Raw genomic sequence first — 19628 nt, 5'->3', positions numbered from 1 at the left:
CAGGAGGAGGAAGAGAGGAGAATGGAAAAGGATGTGAGAGGGAGAGAAGCGGTTTGGGGAAGCACTTTCACCTCCAGCCTGCACAACACTACGACTTGGATTATTTTCAGGATCTAAGGTTTCTAACGTTCAAGAGGAGGAAATGAAAAGAAGTAAGTACGAATTCCCAGGGCCGGCAGACTGGAAATAATTTGGAACACTGTGTTCTGTGTGAAGGGGGCAGGGTTACAGATACACTTCCTTGCCCTGAGCCCAGTCAACAAGAGGTGAAGAGGTTTGACTCTTTAAGTCTGGAGAGGAGTCGGGGGGGGGGGGGAGGCCAGGAATTAAGTGGGCACCAGAACCTTTTTCCAAAGAAAGCAGGAAATTACACACTGCCCAGAAAAGATCTTGCCCTCTTGGCTTCACAGAAGACTGCAGCTCTCTTTGAAGCCTCCCTCCCAATGAAATAGGCTGAGACTAATAAATCCAATGGAGACTCGGCACAGCCCTCCACAGCCTGTCCAGGGCTTGGTCCTTCACCACAGAAATGGTTAAGGGCATATGGAAGGTCCTTATGCTTGTCCTCAGGCCCTTGGCCACCCTGTAGGGTGCAGGCACATGTTGTTGTCTCTTCTGTATGGCAAGACATCTCTAAATTATAGGCTGTGTATGGATGTGCAGATAGGAGTATTTGCCAGTACATATCTGCATGCCTTGTTCCCTCTCTCCTTGCTCTGCGTGTGTGTGTGTGTGTGCATGTGATTGTGTGTGCATGCATGTGTGTGCATGCATATGTATGTGTGTGCATGTATGTGGGTGAGGGCAGCACTGGCCTCAGAGAAAAATGTTCTTTTCCAGAACTGCCTATCTCTCTCTACCCCAGGCAAAATTATCCTCATTAGCAGGTCTTGGCTTTTCTATCTGCAGAACAGGGATTAGATCCATGCCTGCCTGTTCTATCACATGAAGCAAATGGCAGACCAACGTTGAACCACTGACTGTGTGACTTTGGGTGGGTCTCTGCTCTGTTCCAAACTTTTCTATGTAAAAGGAAAGGGCTGAGCCAGACAACCTCTAGGCTCATGGGTGTGAGAACACTTTCAAAACTGCCAATCAAACTCGTATCATGCATTGGTATTGTGATTAGTACAAAAGCACTTCACTTTGACAAATGGCTGTGGAGTCACGCTTACTGTGGCCTTCCAGGACACTGGGCTGGAGGTCAGGGGAAGAGAAGAGACAATGGGACCATGTCCAGTACAGAAGGAGAAGTAGTGGAATTTCTCCACAACCGACCATACTGATTCTGACCAGCCCACTTTAGGTTCTGTTTTGGGCTCTAAAGAGTGATCAGAACCACTTTGATTTTGGAGGAAGAGAACAGGAAAGAGTCAAGAGTCCTGAAGACTCTGCCCAGCAATGGGGCATCCTGGGAATGTCTTGAAATGCTAATGTGGCTAACAGGTCAAACAATTCTCAAAAACACATATGCACACATCCCTTCCCCAGTGGCCTGCTGCCTATTGTGAGCCCCTTTACCCACGGGTGCCCCACACATCTTTTCTCATTGTGATTAATACGAAAACTATATTACTTTATTTACATAGTCTTCTAAGAATATAAAATGCATGCATGTATATCCTGGATAGATTATAAGAAACATTTCTGACCCCTTGTTTACAAAAGAATAAGACATGGGGCTGGAGAGATGGCTCAGTGATTAAGAGCACTGGCTGCTCTTCCAGAGGACCAAAGTTCAATTTTTAGCACACATGGTGGCTCATAGCCACTTGTAGCAGCAATATCCAGGTGATCCAATACCCTCTTCTGCACTCTATGGGTTCGAGAGACACACATGGTACACGGATATATGGACAGACAAAACATCCACACAAAAATAAAATAAAGTGATAAAATAAAATGAAGACACAAAAACTCCTAGCTATTTACAAAGCAGATAGTCGTGAATTAGATGTACAAGGTGATAAGAAAATTGATGAGCTCCCTCAGGAAGTTAGAACTAATCACTTTCCTCTGGGACTACTTCAAGGATAGACAGTGTTTTCAGAGACCTATTCCTGCAGAGGGTCCCCTTCCTATGCAACCCATCAAGTGGGACTCAATTTGACCTCCTTTCCTTAGCTAAGGACACTGCATAACCTGCTTACTTATAAGCATCCCGTGAATCTATGTCTTAACTCCCAACTTCTCTCAAATATCAATTCTTAATGGTGTTTCATTAGAAGTTACTGAAAGCCAGGTGGTGGTGGCGTATGCCTTTAATCCCAGCACTCTGGAGGCAGAGGCAGGCAGATCTCTGTGAGTTTGAGGCCAACTCACAGTGGTCTACAAGAGCTAGTTCCAGGATAGGCTCCCAAACTACAGAGAAACCCTGTCTCTAAAAACAAAGCAAAACAAAGAAGTTACCGAGAATTCCTCTGAAGCAAGCCCACACATAAGTGTGTTAGTTAGATTTTGTTGGTTTGACACGATCCTAGACACACCTAGGAAAAGGAACTCTCAAATGAATAACTGCCTTCATCCAGCTGGCCTGTGGACACATCTGTGGAGCATTTTCTTGACTGGCTTGGATGTAGGAAGGCCCAGCCTCCGATGGGTGATGGTCCTGAGTTGTATACAGTTGTACAGGCAGCAAAACCAGTAAGCAGTTTTCCTTCATGGTTTCTGCTTCCGTTCCTGCCCCCAGGTTCCTGCCTTGAGTTCCTGCCCTCAGCTACCTCAGTGATGGCTTCTTTCTCAGTAGTGTAAGATGAAATAAACCCTTAAGTCCCCCAAGTCTTTTGGTTAGTGTCTCATGACAGCCTCAGAAACACACATGAGGACAGTAAGAGAACATCCAAGACACACAGCACAGCTTCAGCAGGCAGCAGTGGCTGAAGACTGAACCAGGATATCAGTCATGTAGAGAAAAGACAGGAAGTCAACACAGGGAAGCAGCAGGCACTCAGGAGCCAGGCATCTCCACATGCATCCCCATTACATCCATTAAATCCCCTGGGCAGTAGCTTGGCTTGCTAAAGCAGGAAGGTACTTAGGAGATTACCTGCTGAGAAAAGTTGGTTACTTCCCACCATCCTCACAGCAAGAGGACCTCCTGCAGATATGATGGGAGCAGGGAGGACAAGCCAGCATAAGGTATTTTAGAATTGTTGAACTATAAAAGGGCTCTGATGTTCTCCAGTGCGGCAGGTCTCACGGAAAAGGGGTAAGGGACTGGGGTGCGGGACTGTGTCAAACTACTGTGGAGACTTTGATAGGTCTCCTTAAAAACGATTATCCTGGCAGAGGCAGGAGGATCTCTGTGAGTTCGAGGCCAGCCTGGTCTGGTTTACAGAGCAAGTTCCAGGACAGTCAGGGTTACACAAAGAAACGCTGTCTCAGACAAACAAATACAAACAAACAAAAGTGTTGATCTCAGCCACCTCCACCTCCACTGGACACTGACACACCTACCACAACTGTGACTATGGCCATACTACTTTATCCCCCTTAAAAGATGTCCCTGTTAAGGGAGTGTATTGAACATGACAATACTGTAACACGGAAGCACGGGGAAAACATCACTCAATCAGTCCCAATTCTGGGTTTTGTTGAAATATAATTGGAGGTCAGGAGGTCCTAAGATATGCATAAAGTGTCACAATTGGTCACTGGCACCCCAGGACAAATCCTAAGTGTCAATCACCCACCTCCATTTCTGCATTGACACGGCATAATAAGTATGAATGGAATTTCACAATGTGAGAATAAATATACCACCAAGTATATGAAAGCCAGGCCCATGCGAGAGATGGAGGAGGTCATGTCTTATTTTGGTCACTTCCAAAGTACATGTTTATGTAGGAAACAAGTAGAATATGCTAGGCAAAGCAGTAATCTGATTTCAAAGCAATGAAGCCCCACTAGGTCACTGTGCTCACTGCAAATTCTCCAGGAAAAAAAAAAAGAAATATCCACTTTCTTAGAATAGCGGTGGGCAGGCATTAAATAGCTGACTGGAGAGACATCAGGACAGCAGGCCCTATTCAGGAATGAGTGACCACGGTTTCCCAATCACTTAATCATTTTATCAGGGACTCTTCTGAACAAGTCCCCTTCCTGTAAAGATGGGAAGAGGAGGACCTCCCTCAGATGGGAAGGCAGGTGGTGAAATGACGTCAGGATTTTTTTTTCTGATGCTACTTGTAGGCATCGACTTCTAAGTGGGCATCATGAGTAATGATTGCTGCCATTACACAATACTGAGACTTCTTACCATGTGTGGGAGGTGTGCTTTTGTTTTAAGATTCCTTCCAGGTCTAACATGTTAAATGCTACCCAAGGCTCTCAGGACACAGATCCTACAGAAGAACTGCCTCTGGAAAGTGTTCACCCTTTCCTCTTCCATAGGCATCGAGTCTGGTGACTGACTTTTGGTTCCACACAGTCCACCCCTTCTCTTTGATAACAGGCTATGGTTATATGGCATACATTTTCCTCACGTGGGGAACCACTGTAGCCAGGGGCAGATAGGACTAGAAACGAGGCTCTATGGAGAACAACTATCTGCCCCAGGCTAATCTGTACGAGCAACTGGACTCATGTTCTGCGAACACAGTGCTGTATGGGTCCATTAGTTACAGACCAGAGGGCCCTGGGCCGAGGCAAAGGTGGTTCATCTTCCATCATCATGGGCTAGTTAAATCATCTCTGGATTACCCAGCACTCCCAGCTTTCTTATTAAGGCCTCTCCATCAATCCGGAGCGCAGAGTGCAGATGTTCTCTCTTTCCTGGGAACTCCCAAGTGCAGCAGTTATGCCTAGGGCAATTCAGGCCACAGCAGACATTAAGGAAGAGTAAAGGGAGAAGGAGAACATTCAGAGGGTGAGAATGCCCATGACCTCGATCACAGGGGTGGCTTCAAAGTGTCTCCTCATATCTATGTCTCATCAGATTGTTTACCTTAAACAAGTGCTTTGTTTTACATCAATTAACCCTCAAAGCTGTTTTGACACATGTATCTATCTTTTTGTTGCTGTTGTTGGATAGTGAGCTTCTCTGGGTTAGAAATTCCAGCCTTCATATTTATCCAAGCTCATCTGTACAAAGAAGGATGGCTTCTTTACACTCACAATAATATAATCGGGAAGCCTGTTCTATGACATTTGTAGGATAGAGGCCCCCTCCCTACTGGGAGAGATCATGGCTCTGTCCCTACCATCTCCAAGACTTGTATAATACAGGGGCTGTCACAGGGGTCAGGAAAGGTGTTAGGAGACAGCTTCATTCTCCAAGGACAGTGGGTAGGTGGGGTAGTCACCAACCTACTACTCATGCCTGGAAGGCAAGTGGTCACTTCACAGGGCCAGAGGAGACACTTTTTGCCCACTTCTGTTATAAAAATAGGAGTAGAGTGGTCAGTGAACTCAGCTGACTGCCAAGAGTTTCCCAGATCTGGAGACACTCCACTGACCACCCCCGCCTCCTGCAAGGAGGCTGAGATATGGCTCATACAGGAACTATTTCCTCAAGCCCTTGTTTAGATGTGGATGTGCACACAGCCCTACTCCAAAGCATCACCCTCCTGACCCCGTCCAAAAGCACCAAATAAGTCAAAGGCTGAGGCACTTAGCTCTGCATGGATCTTCTAAATTAATCTGGACGCAACTTGAAAGGACTGCTTTTCTCCCTGGCTCCACACCCAATGCATTTTCTGTGTCAGCTGGGTCAAGCCTGAGCGGCAGTCTCAACACTGACTCAATGTCAGAATATTCCCAGCATCCCTCTCCTTAGCACTGTTTTGTTTTTAATAATTTAACTTTAATAATTTAATTCTGTCCTTTCCTGAATACCCCTACATACACACAGAAATGTACATTCATACACATGCACAAACACACTTCTTTTTCTTTTTAAAATGCTGTATATTATGTGTATGTGTTTTTTTCTGCATGTGTATGTATGTACGTTATGTGTGTGCAGTGTCCACAGAGGTCAGAAGAGGGTGCTGGATCCCCTGGAACTGGAATGACAGGCAACTGTTAGTTACCACAAGGGTGCTAGGAATCTTCTGAAAGAACACACCCAGTGCTCTTAACCATCGATCCATCTCTCCAGCCTCACTTTTTCTCTTTCAAGGTATACACCACGGAAGGTGGGTTCTAAACTGAGTTCATGGGCTTAAATTCATGGTGACAGGCTTAAATCCACAAATGGTGATAATATACTTAGATGGGGACACCATAATTTTCAATAAAGTCTAGCTGAAATACAGCATTCCTTTCCATTATGAACACAGACAACCAACCGTCCAGACTTAGCTAAAGCGGTATTTTTAATACCAGCAACAACACAAACATTTCCACACAACATCAGCATTGCTGTACTGAAATGTCATTCATGTTTATTACTGTTTCCAAGTCATGGTAGCCATTAGACTTCAAGTCCATCTTACATTGTCACATTAATAAAGAGGTGCAAACTTTTAAAAAGCTAATACTGTATTTTATTTGTTTTACAGGCCTATGTATATTTTTTCTGAACTTACAAATATTATTGTGAGAAATCTGTATGTCTCACCAGACAAGAGGTCTATATCTCTGGAAGGGGAAGGGCTAAAGAGGAAGCATTAGATGGTATAATTTTGGGAACTAAAGAGATGTCTCAGTGGGTAAGAGTACTTGCCATGCAAGTCTGAGGACCCCAGCTTAGAATCCACAGCCATGTAAAAATCCAGATGTGGCCACAGACATACCTGCAACCTGAGAGCTATAAGGAGCAGGGACAGGAGGATCCTTAGATCTTCTTGGCTACCAGTCTAGATTCAGGTTCAATTAGAAATCCTATCTCAAAGGAAAAGAGAAAGACAATAGAACAAGACACTTGATGTTTTCCTCTGGCCTTTGTGTGTATGAACAGGTGTGCATGACCACACACAGGCAAGTGTACCTGCACATAGCTTTATACAACACACACATGCATTCACACACACAAGAAAATGGAACTGGAGACTTTATTCAGAATATCAACACATTAGCCAAGTATCCTAGGGATACTAGGTGTTCAGTGTATCTGCACATATTTGCATACAACACACATGCACACATGTGTGCACACACATACACTCACACACATACATAAGAAAGTAGAGTTGAAGACTTTATTCAGAATATCAACACATTAGCCAAGTGACCTAGGGACAAACAGGTGGTATTCAGTGTTAGCAAGAGACGGGTCCTGGGAATATAGAGGCAAAAGGGTTCCTGGAGAAGAGCTTGAGGACGCTGTGAAGACCAACTAAGATACTGACCCTGCTTAGCCAGCAGTATGATCTTGGGCAAGCCACTCCAAGTCTCTACCCAGGAATACTAATGCACTGTGCAATTCTTGGGAGATGAATTGGGAGGCGCCATGAGGAACAGCCATCCCTGGCTAATTGAATGGAATGCAGCTGATTCCTGGCCTGGCCTGTTATCACTCAAGGAGTGGTACAAGGGGTTCTGTGATCTAAGCAAATCAGGCAGGGTCAGACCCAGGCTGCCGCACCACTGGGCACAGAGGACTGAAGGAGGTCAGGCAACTTTACATGGCTCACCAAGACAGGACCACAAGTTTACTGTAGAAATGGATATGAATTCTTTCAAAACTACATGGATTGATTTTCTAGTGATCACAAAAGATCAGAAAATTTGTCCATCAACATTAAAACCATTCGTAAGTCTGGAATTTATAAATTAAATGTATCCATCTATGGTAAATTTTTTCTACATATATAAATTAGGATTGTTATGTAGAAAGTTTTAGATCTTGATTTTACTTCTTCAAAATACCTAAGATACTTTCAATGTTGGGTCTGTGTGTGTATGTATGTTCATGTGTAAGCACACATGTGCACATACAAGTGTGCATTCTTGTATGTCTAGGCCATAGTAGTCAATCTCAAGTGTTGTTCCTACAGAACTGCCCATTTTGTTTATTGAGATGTGATCTCTCACTGGGACCTGAAGCTGGCCTGTTAGGCTAGGCTGGATGGGTCACTCATATCCAAGGATTTATCTGTTTCCACCCCCCCAGGGTTGGGATTGTGAGCATGTACCACCATGCCTGGCATTTTAGGTGAGTTCTGGAAATCAAATTCAAGTTCTCCAACTTGGAAGGTAAGTACTTTATCAGCTGAGCTATCTCCTCAGACCATGATGTGAGCTCTCAAACACCTCTGTGTCAGATACTGTGAAATCCATAGGTTCCTGAACATGCCAGAGCACTTCAGAGAGCAGCGCCATGCTCTTAAGTGACAGTCGTGCCTCAAAACCAGTAAGAGGGAGGGAGCCCGTTTCCGTCTTCTTCAAGGGCACTTAGGAGCGAACCCTTCTTTCTCCACGTTAGTTTATCCAGAGAAGGTGCTTTCATGTTCTCAGCAGAGACTCTAGGTGCCTTTTATTCTGTTTTCTTTCTCACAGCTTACTTTTCCATGACAAGGAAAAAGCTTTGAACATGTACTGCTGGGAAAGCGGTATCTTATCTGAAAACGGGCTTCAAAAGGAAGTGGTATGGCCAGAAGAGTCTGGAACTCGGAAACGAAAGACTAGATCCATAGGTCAGCGTTGCCAAGAATAAAGAGCTTCGGTTGTCTTGTGCCAAGACAGATACAGATAAAACTGGAATCCATACTTAAAATTTCCTAGAAAGGAAAGTCCACGAAGGGACAATAATGGTTGCTGATAGTGCTGCTGTTTTGGCTGCTAGCAGCTCAATTCCCTTACTCATCAAAGACACAGAGGGCAGTGTCTAACTGCATTGATTCAAGCATGAACTCTGCAACCAGATTACACCCCCAAGCTTAGCTAGGTCCACCCGGAAAATGGAACCATGGTAGTCCACTTAACCTCTCAGGACTCTGAGGATGGCTAACACAAGTTAATCTATATAGGCAAAAGAATAGAACCTTGCATACACTAAAAACAATGTAACAATAAACTTTAATAATAAGTGGTCAATGGCCAAATATGAGATTAAAATCATTTAAGCTCTCTGAAACCAATGGGCATCTTTTAAAAAGGATTTCAACCAAATTTCTCCAACCAGAGATTTGGACTAAAACCCCAACAGTGTCCCCATAAAGTTAGGCCCCCACCACCCTCAGCTCAGGCTTGGCCCACTCCCTTCCTACCTTCTCAGCATCCTGCTCGAATAGCCGCAGCTGGAAGCACTGATCTAGCTTGAGCTTTCGCACGTGCCACATCTGGTGCAGGTGTTGCCGGGTGGAATGCAGCTTGTCGAGGAGGCTGGTGATCTTGGGGACAAGGCTCTGGAAGTCAGCGCTCCCTGGGATGCAGTTGCGCCCTGAGAAGCCATCACTGCAGCGGATGCACTGGAGCAGCCGCTGCCCCTCCCGGTCCAGCTCCTCCACAGGGGCCTTCAGCACCTTTTTCTTAAGTTGTGTGTGCTCGTCGATAAGCCTCCGGGAACCCTCCACATCCACAGGGAACTCCTTCCGGGCCAGCATCTCCTGCAGGTCCTCGAGGCGTGAGAGCAGGTGTACCGCACTGTTGAAGAACTCCTCCAAGGAGAGGCGCAGCTCAATCCATTCCTCATGGTTGTAATCCAGGGAGCCATCAAACTCCTCTGTCAGCTGGGAGGGGTCCACCAGCTTCGTGAGGCCCTCCACAGACACCATGCTTGTCTGGGAAGGAAAAGGAGACACAGTGATGTGGGTCGGTGGGGGAAGACAGCAGGGCAGAAATAGGCAGGAGGGAGAAAAAGAAAAGTCCATGCAATTAGATCCTGCCTACAAGAGGGTACAAGGGAGTCCATAAGGCCCACAGGTCAGGAGCCTCAAATAAGCCAGGATCGCAGGTTGAACAGATTGCTGATTGCTAGAGGCAGATTCCGTGTTTTCCAGATTCCTAGGGGGTTTGTGTAACGCTGAGACTCCTCACTCTGGAACACCTTCTCTTCCCAGCTTGGCCATGCTCACCACGTCTAGGAAGATAACACTCGGGAGCTATTGGCTGCTTACTGAACACCAGCTGCAGGCCGAGCCCCTGCCCTCCTTCCCATCTCGTGGGCTGCCTCCGTCTTAGCAGGGATTCCACCTGCTGTTGCTAAGACCACTAGTGCTCCCTAATTGCTTGACTGAGGGGAAGCCACCACCCGTCTGCTTTCTGCATCTCTGGCTTAGGAGGCAGAGACAGTTTTATTCGACTTGGGGTGAAGAGCGTCATGGAGCGGGCAGGACACAGAAGCAAATGTTTCCAGAGTTCTTAGAAATACCCTTTTCAGGTTCTCCCCCTTATAAATGCACAGGTATTGTCATCAGCACTGTAAAAACAAGCCAAAGGGGTTGAAAGTGTTTTCTGCAGGACTTGGAACTTTAGGTAGCGTTCTGGGAGACTGTGTGTGATGTTTAATGGTTTTTGCACCAAAACAATTTTCTTGAGCTATTAATAAAGAGTGAAAACGTCCTCAGTCAAGAGGTCAGGCCGTTTGTACTCAAATTGCAGCCAACTGGGGCCACCACCCCAAAACATATGCACTCCTAGTCCTTGGGGATAGCACTCTAGAATGGGAAACTCTGAAAGATTAAATGCAGTTCTAACTTTAAAACAAACTCTCTCTCTCTCTCTCTCTCTCTCTTTCTCTCTCTCTCTCTTTCTCCCCGCTCAAATTTGGCTAGAACAAGAATGTTTAAACCTCTGATTTAATCTTATGTGTCATCATCATGAACTCTCAAGAACTTATATGCACTCTGGAGAATTTAGTTTAAAAACAACATGTTTTCATGGACATGAAAGTTGCTTCTCATCTCAAAAAAGGATAAAAAAAATGAACAAAATAAAGCCCATTTTCTAGTCACCTTAAATAAGCCACTGCACACAGTTCCACTTCTCAGGCTCCTCCTCACAGAGATTAAAACCATTTAAGATCACATTGCCAATACTGTTTTATGATATGCCTTCTAAAAATTATATGTCATGAACATTTTGTAATATTTTCTAAATATGATTTTAATAGCTTTATAAGATTCCGGTATCAGTGTCACCAAAATTAATGGCTTGTTAGTAAAAAGATCAGTAAATGCATGTACATGTTAATATGTTATATCTTTGTAAGTTTATATATAGTAAACATATTATATTATACACATATAATATATACATAAATGCAATATACATATACTATTACAAAATGAACTATAATGAAAATCTTCATTGGTATTTTGTTTGCAATTTTAATTTGTTTTAATCTTTTTGCTTTGTTTTTATAAGAATAGTTTTCCAGAAGAATTACTTGATCAACAGATACATTCTTAAAAAGTTTTGATACAATTGCAATGTTGCTGTCAGAAATACTGATGCCATGCACATTCCCATCAACAGTATATAGGATTGTATAATGATGTTGTGCACTTGGGATCATTTCTTGAGCCTCTTATTCATACCAGAAATGTAACTGGTAAGGCCAAGATGGCCAAGGAATCTGCAACTCTTCGCCCCTGACATCTTGGCCATCATAGGGTAGACAGGGAAGGAAAGAGAGGAATACACTGACTGCATAGAGAAACAGAAAGGAGGGAGACAAGGGGTCTGTCTCACCTCAAAGATGAACTTGGAGCTGCCGAAGTTGGTCTTCTGTTTCTGCCAGAAGTTATCAGGCTTGATGATGAGGGCCACATGGATCTCGGCGGGAAAGGCTTCTTGCAGGGTTTTGAGGAGGGGCTTGATGAGGTCCCACTTGGAGCCCCGCATGTCGATGATGACTGTGAAGCCACGTTTGCAAACGTCCTCGCTATGGGGAGATCAGAGTTCAGACATGGTCACTTTGGGCAGCAGAGACTCTTAAGGACACAGGCAAAAAGTATGGGGAGATTTGCATCTTCTTGACCTGGATCACCCCCGCCCCCAACTCTTGTCATTTGTCTAGCCAACTTGAAAGGGTACTGCCTTCTGAGCGGCCTACACTCACGGCATAGGACCAAGGGCTCAAACAGTCCACTTCCTCCCGTACTTAGCCAACACCTACTCTTCTTTTCAAGTCAGTTGCACTTGGGAAGTTTATCATGTGGGCTCTCAGATTGCATCTAAATTTTTCTTTTAGCTTTGGTTTCCGAGGAGGAATCACATTTCCTCATTTGGATTAAAGCTCCCTGAATACAGGGACTCTACTGCTCCTTGGAGATGAGGAGTCTTCCTCATGCTCACCTGAGACAGATGGCACACTTTACCGCCTAATACAAATCAAGCCAGAGCATCTTTCCAATGCGTGCCTCCAGGCCAATTCTGCCAAATGGTTAACTATAGCATGTAAGGCACTAGTAGCATGTGTTTGCCAGCGTGTATTTAAGACGAATCACAGGTAGTTGAAAATGTGTGCCAACTTTGAAATTGAGGGTTGCTGAGTCACGCTGAGCACTGGAGGGCAGTGAGGGTGGGGCTGACTTGTGGGGATCCCATGCAGCTGTCTCAGGCTCCACTTGATGAGGATCACAGTTCGGTTGTTGGGATGGGGCAGTAGCTCTTGAAATCCAGACCAACTGGGGTGAGAGTGAACATCTTGAAAACCAAAACTATAAGCAAGTCAAAGGAACCAAGATGCTGCTATATAACTTATGGAACACTTATCTTAAATACCCAAACCTCAACTAGAATTCCTCATAATTGAATGAAAAAAAAATGTAGGTTAAAAAAGAAAAAACAGTGGTATCTCAGTTAGGGGTCCTTCCTTCTTTTATTTTTGGTTTATTTTACCCATCCACTTTTTAAAAACCCATTTCTCTATATACGGTATAATACTTCCTGGGGGGGGGTCTTTCACCTATTCTCCCACCCCAGGTAGTACTTGTGTAAATTGTTGTGTGTGTGTTACACTTCCTCACATCACACTTGCTTACACGTGCTAGCTGTAAGGCCACCATTGCAAGGCTGAGACCACAACAGGAGACAAAAACATTTTTCAGGATTCATTATTCAATGTCAATCAGTAACTGTCTCAGCTCATGGAACATGTGTGTATCCCCACACATGATCCTTGCTCAGGACTTGGGAGACTTGCTCAGGCCTCCCAGTTGGATGGATACTCCCTGAAGAGCCCCGAAGGAAGGGTGTGTCTCTCTCTCCCCAACCCTGCATACCCATGGAAAGGAGTTAGTACCTCTTCTTCTTGGCACTTAATAAATCCTCCCATGGCCAAGGTTTGATGCTTTCTGTGAAAACAGCCTAATCTCCCAAGGTGCTCTGTATGTCTGCCATGCACAGTTTGGGGAGGAGGAGAATTTTTTTTTTTTAATCTTGTGCCTATTCTGTGTCAAGAACCATGGACATTTACTATACATTATTGAATTTTATGCTCACAATAACTTTATAAACTAGATATGGTCGTCTCTGTATAGAGAAGATGAAACTGAAGTACATTTGCATAAGGTCCTGGCATGCCCCTAGTGGGGAGACAACCAGACTCTCTGAGACCACTAGCTCTTCTGGTCTATCCCCTCCCCAATCTACTCTCACTCTCTTACAGGTTTCTCCTGGGAATCACACTCTTAGCCCATTTGTTTCCAAATCTCCTTTCTCACAAAGATGCAGCCTGACATTTTTTTTAAAATCCCAGGTAATGTTAATATAAATGATGCGTTTCACACATTTGTGACTTTCAGAAGGCAATGTGATATATGTCTCAACACTGCAAGAAAAGCCTGGGGTGGAAATATGGATCTGGGAGCTGCCCAGTGCCTGCCTTTGCCGAGAGGTACTACTGTGAGTGGACATGTGTTCACATGTGCAGAAGCCGGTTGGATCATCCAGTGACAAACAAGGGTGAAAAGAGCCGTCTTCTGAGGTCCAGATGCAATAGACAGGAATGTCAATGCTTATGAGAAGACAGCAAAAAAGTAGAAGCCCAGTGACAAGACACAGAGGTGAGTGAGAACCAGGAGGGTATGATATGGTTACAGTGTTCAATGCTGCATCGCTCAGAGGTACACACAGAAGTACCAAATGCTGCAATGCTGCAGAAGTACACACAAGAGCACCAAATGCTGCAGCAACACAATGATACACACAGAAGCACCAAATGTTGCATTGCTGCAGAGGTACACGCAGGAGCACCAAATGCTGCATTGCTGCAGAGGTACACACAGGAGCACCAAATGCTGCATTGATGCAGGGGTACACACAGGAGCACCAAAATGCTGCATTGATGCAGAGGTACACACAGGAGCACCAAATGCTGCATTGATGCAGGGGTACATACAGGAGCACCAAATGCTGCATTGATGCAGGGGTACACACAGGAGCACCAAATGCTGCAGCACTGCAGAGGTACACACAGCAGCACCAAATTCTGCATTGATGCAGGGGTACACACAGGAGCACCAAATGCTGCATTGATGCAGGGGTACACACAGGAGCACCAAATGCTGCATTGCTGCAGAATTACACACAGGAGCACAAAATGCTGCATTGCTGCAGAGGTACACACAGGAGCACCAAATGCTGCATTGATGCAGGGGTACACACAGGAGCACCAAATGCTGCATTGATGAAGAATTACACACAGGAGCACAAAATGCTGCATTGCTGCAGAGGTACACGCAGGAGCACCAAATTCTGCATTGATGCAGGGGTACACACAGGAGCACCAAATGCTGCATTGATGCAGGGGTACACACAGGAGCACCAAATGCTGCATTGATGCAGGGGTACACACAGGAGCACCAAATGCTGCATTGATGCAGGGGTACACATAGGAGCACCAAATGCTGCAGCACAGCAGAGGAGCAGAATCACTGGGGTTAGTGTCTGGGAAGCCACAGTCTAGGACCATTATTGTGAGGACTGGGGCAAAACTCATGTTGGAGCAGTGACACAATTATCCTAGATGGTGCCTGGGATGTTTAGAAGAAATAGCAAAGTCAGATAAAGCTGCCTATGGCATCTGAACCCCAGGGCTGCACCACTTTTGGAAGCTGCCAGGGTCCACACACTCCCCAGCCTGCTCTCTTCCACAGGTGCCCATTGCCAACCTCTTCTCCTCCCACAGGGTGTACTCACGGGGCCTTTTCACCAGTCTAGTTTATACAGTGTTGTGGCTACCAGGCCCACCTGCCCCTTAGGCATTTTACCTTTAAAAGAGGTTTATGAGTCCAAGTGAAGCTTTTGGAGTTAGAATTCTGTATTGTGCACTGTGAGGATAGAGTTAGAAAGAAGCAGAACTGGGAGTAGCAGGCTTTCACATCCATTCTAAAGGGAAAAAGGGGGTGGTTCTCCCCACTTCCCACCTTCCATGAAAGCTCTCTGCTTGCTTCCCAGCTGGAGCTTGGGGTCCCTGGAGTCTTCTGGCAAGCTTCCCAACATGTCTGATAAATCACAGTTCCTTCAGACTGAGCCATGGACTGCTCACAGACTCTCCAGGCCTCTCCAGCCCAGAAGTCATAAATGTATATACAGAGTGACCGGATGATTGATCACCCGCTTCTAGCACTCGATTCTAGACCATTTACTCTTTTGTTCATTAAATGTCACTGGAGCTGTCTTCACTTGGTGAGTGTGTGCTATCTCAAAAAGGCATTTTTACTGCTTTACACCATTGCTTCTCTAACGTTGTGGCCTTTCATTTCCACCCAGGATGTTCATTTGAAAATGCTAACTTGGGGGACTGTCCAAATATTCGTAGGAAAGTTGTTCTGGGATGAGGTCCAAGAATCTCTTTCAGGACTGTGGTAGTTTGAATAGGTAGGTATGGCTCCCATAGACTGATGTGTCTGAATGCTTGGTCCATAGGGAGTGGCACTATTAGGAGGTGTAGTCTTGTTGGAATGGGTGTGGTCTTGTTGGAGTGGGTGTGGTCTTATTGGAGTGGGCGTAGTCTTTTGGAGTAGGTGTGGGCTTGTTGGAGGAAGTATGTCACTGCAGGAGCAGGCTTTGAGATCTCATATGCTCAAGCTATACCCAGGGTGGGGCATAGTCTCCTTCTGTTGACTGCAGATCAAGATGTAGAACTCTCAGCTCCTTCTCCAGCACCATGTGTGCCTGCATGCTTCCATGTTTTCTGCCATGACGATAATGGACTAAACCTCTGAAACTGTACGTCATCCCCAATTAAATATTTTCCTTTATAAGAGTTGTCATGGTCATGGTGTCTCTTCACAGCAATAGAAACCCTAACCAAGACAATAACCAATGATATCACTTTTCTTGGGTGTGGTATGTAAGAGTTTAATGATAGATTCACTTTGCCTAAATCAGATACTAGGATGCACATTAAAAGCCACATGTACCACACAACCACATCAGTCAGAGCAACAGTGACACACAGTCAGAACATCTGCCATGGGAACCTATAAGCACACTCTCTCTGTAGTTCCCTATTCTCCCTTACTGGAGAATAAAGACCATTGTCACCAGCACAGACTTGGGAGAATTCCTGACCTAATGAAATGCCTCTGGTTCTGTAGACTGCCACTCTGTCTAAGGAGCTTCCCTGAAGGGCTGGGCACAACCTTTACCAGGTACAGCTGACTGAGCTCAGACACTGCTGAAGTAGCTCGTTCCCCCTCTACTGATCTACATGATCATGAAATCATGGTGATGTGTCTGTTCCCCATAGATCTGTCCTGGTAGCTTCATCTCAATTACTAGACCAAGTCCTGGCTATCTCTCCAGGGATCTCCTAGGATTCACCCACATCTAGTGTCCCCAGAGCCATCTCTTGACCAAATGCACTGCTAGGATGGTTCCAGGTCTGAAGGATCCAGGAGAGGAGTGCTTAGCTGGTGCGTAGATGAGGAGGAAATGAAAGAACTGTGACAGCCGGCCCTTCTAGTCTTAGTGGCCTCTTATGCTTAGCAAAGACTCCAGCGGAGAAGGCCACAGCTGAAGCCAGTCCTCACAAGCGGTCCTGCCAGTGCTTTGTCTCTGCAAGAGGCTTGACTCCTGCTCTTCAGCTCACTCCTATTCATTCATTCACTTACATGACTCATCTGTCAGCACCAATTTTGCTTCTCTGAGGGTCTTAGCTACCACTGTCACACAGCCTAGTTTCATGAGTTAGAATACTCAACGGCCTTAGCCTGGGGAGTGAGGACTAGGCGTCTCAAGTCACAGTCATGTTGGTAACTGGACAGCAGCATTGAGTACCCATCAGTGGCAATGGTACACTATGGGCTCACATTGGGTACAGTCTGATTTTAGGAAGCCAAGTACCACTTCCTCCTCTCTCACTTTCTAACCATTGACCCCTGCACTCCATCACAGGCGAGCCCTGGGCAAAGCCCACCTGTCTCACCAGATTCTCTGCTGGCCACTTTAGTGAACCACTCTGGATCTGACTCACAATCATGTGACCAAAGACGAGATCTTCATACTACCTTTTCTTCTTCCCAGATCTCCCACGTCACAGTGGTCATTGTCCCATAAAACAGACACCATGTTACTCCTGCGTCTCCCAACTGTCTTTAGTTTCCCTCTGGGGTACACTTGCCTCCCATCCTCCATCTGTGCTTGCCCACTCCAACCCCACCAATGCCTAGAGGACTTCTAATCACATTTCAGATCTCAATTGACAAGACGTTACTCCAGACAGTTCTCCCATAGGATGCACCCCTCCTCTTCATTCCTACTAGTTAGGGGGATCTCCTAAACTCACATTTACCTGGCAAGTCACCTTCACCTGAGTAACAATGGGCAGGCTCAGAGAGGTCAATATCTATGTCCCTATATGTGGTTTCAAAGGGAAGACTTAGGGATGGGGTACAGGAAAGTGCACAAGCATGGGGACCAGAGTTTGATCCCCCAGAATCCACTTAAAAACTGAAGTGTGGTGACATGTGTTTGTAATCCCAGTTTAGAAAAGGAGGAAAGAGATGGATCCCTGGGGCTGGCTGACCAGCCTGCCTATCCTACTTGGCAACCTTCAGACCAATGAGGAATCCTATCTCAAAAAAACAGGGTAGACAACTGAAGAATGCCACCTGAGGTTGACTTCTGGCTCACACACACACACACACACACACACACACACACACACACACAAACACAGAGAGCTTGTAAATATACATGTACACGTATATGAATATGCACATGTACATATACAACCAAAAAAGAATAAAAAATTAAATGGAGGACCTGATTATGAAGGTGTTCATAAGAAACACATTGTCACCTAAATATATCATACTATCCATTAATTTATTCACCTAATAAGTACTTATTAACCATTGATTTTGTAGCTGGCCTAATTCTAGGGATTTGGAACATAAATGTGGGTAAAGACAGAATCATGAATGTTATATTCTAGAAGGAGTGATAGACACAAGATTGCAGCTGAAGAGAACGCGTAATACTTAAGAACTCAGACACTCAGGGCAAGTTGCTTGGAGAGCAGTGACCCAAACACTGAGAAGTAACTAGCTAAGGGAAGACCAAGAGAAGAACTCAGGAAGAGAGAATAGCCCATGCCAAATCCTTGGGGCAGAAGACCACCTGGGTGCTGCTGCTCTGCCACCAAGCAGGAGACAGGAAGAGTGGAGTAAGAGAGCAGGGGACCAGTAGCCTCCCTGGACTGGGGAGCTACATCGTGAAGATGAAACCTCAGGCTGGAGAGACATCAAGCAGACCCCCAAACACTGCAATGTGAAGCAACTGGTTTAGTTAAAGTGAGAATTCATGCGTTAATAAAAAGCTAACTTTCACTGATTATCTGAGGTTCTATGTATAGTAAGTACTTCATATACAAAATGTAATTTATCCCTCACCAATGGACTACAAAAGCCCCAACGCAGGAGTCAGGGTCACCCTGACCTCTCTCCATTGTGCCACCATAAGGCCATCATCAGTTGGTTTTCACCCTGCTCTGGTCTGACTATTTTTGTCCCAGCCACTATGCCACCTGAGATTCACCTTGTTCCCATGAATGTCTGGGATTCTCACTGTAAATAGCTACTGCAATAAATAAAACCCAAATACATCCTGGTGATGGATGAGGGCACAGAGATCAGCAGCAAACTCCCCTCTAGCTGACCAGTAGAGGAGGCAGGGCTGCGCTCCTGTGCATACGTCACCAGGGCTGCTTTGTTGTAGTGTGTGTGTGTGTGTGTGTGTGTGTGTGTGTGTGTATGTGTACATGCGTGTGCATGCATGAAACATATACATGTAAGTGTATGTGAGCATGTGAGTGTGTAAATGTATGCTTGTGTGTGTGTGCGTGCGTGCGTGTTTGTGTGTGTGTGTGTGAATACTAGTGTGGAGCACAGGAAAGACCAGTGTTTTGACTGAGGTGGAACAGAGCTGACCTGTAAGTCAGACCTAATCATCAAGCTGTCAAGGGATGGTAACAAATTCACAGGCTAGCCTGATAACTGAGGGATGGGTTCAGAGAGGAAGGACAATTCGCATTAAGGACTCTCTATTTAATGCCACCACACTGCTGTGGTATGACGGCTGCATACAAGAATGCCACCTGCAGATTAGGTACAGAGGAATCTGGAGAGATCTTACCATGGCTCCTGGTTGGACTTCCGTACTTGGAGACATCACCGAGAACAGAGAGCAGAGAAAGGAGGGAATGGTAGCCTCAAACAAGCCATCCACTTTCCACTTCCCTGGCTCTGCACTGCTCCCGTGCTCCTTAAATCCTCCCATAAACAGAGTGA

General features: G+C 45.4%; 1 protein-coding gene across 25 annotated transcripts in view; it reads right to left on the bottom strand.

Annotated features, from left to right (window-relative positions):
- Kalrn (kalirin RhoGEF kinase) overlaps positions 1–19628 on the bottom strand; it is a 598618-nt gene that overhangs the window by 379453 nt on the left and 199537 nt on the right. For all 25 annotated transcript variants that reach the window (XM_048454129.3, XM_048454132.3, XM_048454114.3 and 22 more), the window contains exons 4-5: positions 11578–11770; positions 9153–9665 (exon numbers count right to left, since the gene is read on the bottom strand). In XM_048454129.3, coding sequence (XP_048310086.1) covers positions 9153–9665; positions 11578–11770 — 706 coding nt within the window. The remainder of the gene's footprint in view (positions 1–9152; positions 9666–11577; positions 11771–19628) is intronic.

The sequence above is a fragment of the Myodes glareolus genome, chromosome 2, assembly GCF_982192425.1.
Source record: "Myodes glareolus chromosome 2, mMyoGla1.1, whole genome shotgun sequence".
NCBI lineage: Eukaryota > Metazoa > Chordata > Mammalia > Rodentia > Cricetidae > Myodes > Myodes glareolus.
The sequence above is the reverse complement of the archived record's forward strand: the minus strand, read 5'-3'. Positions and strand labels throughout refer to the sequence as shown.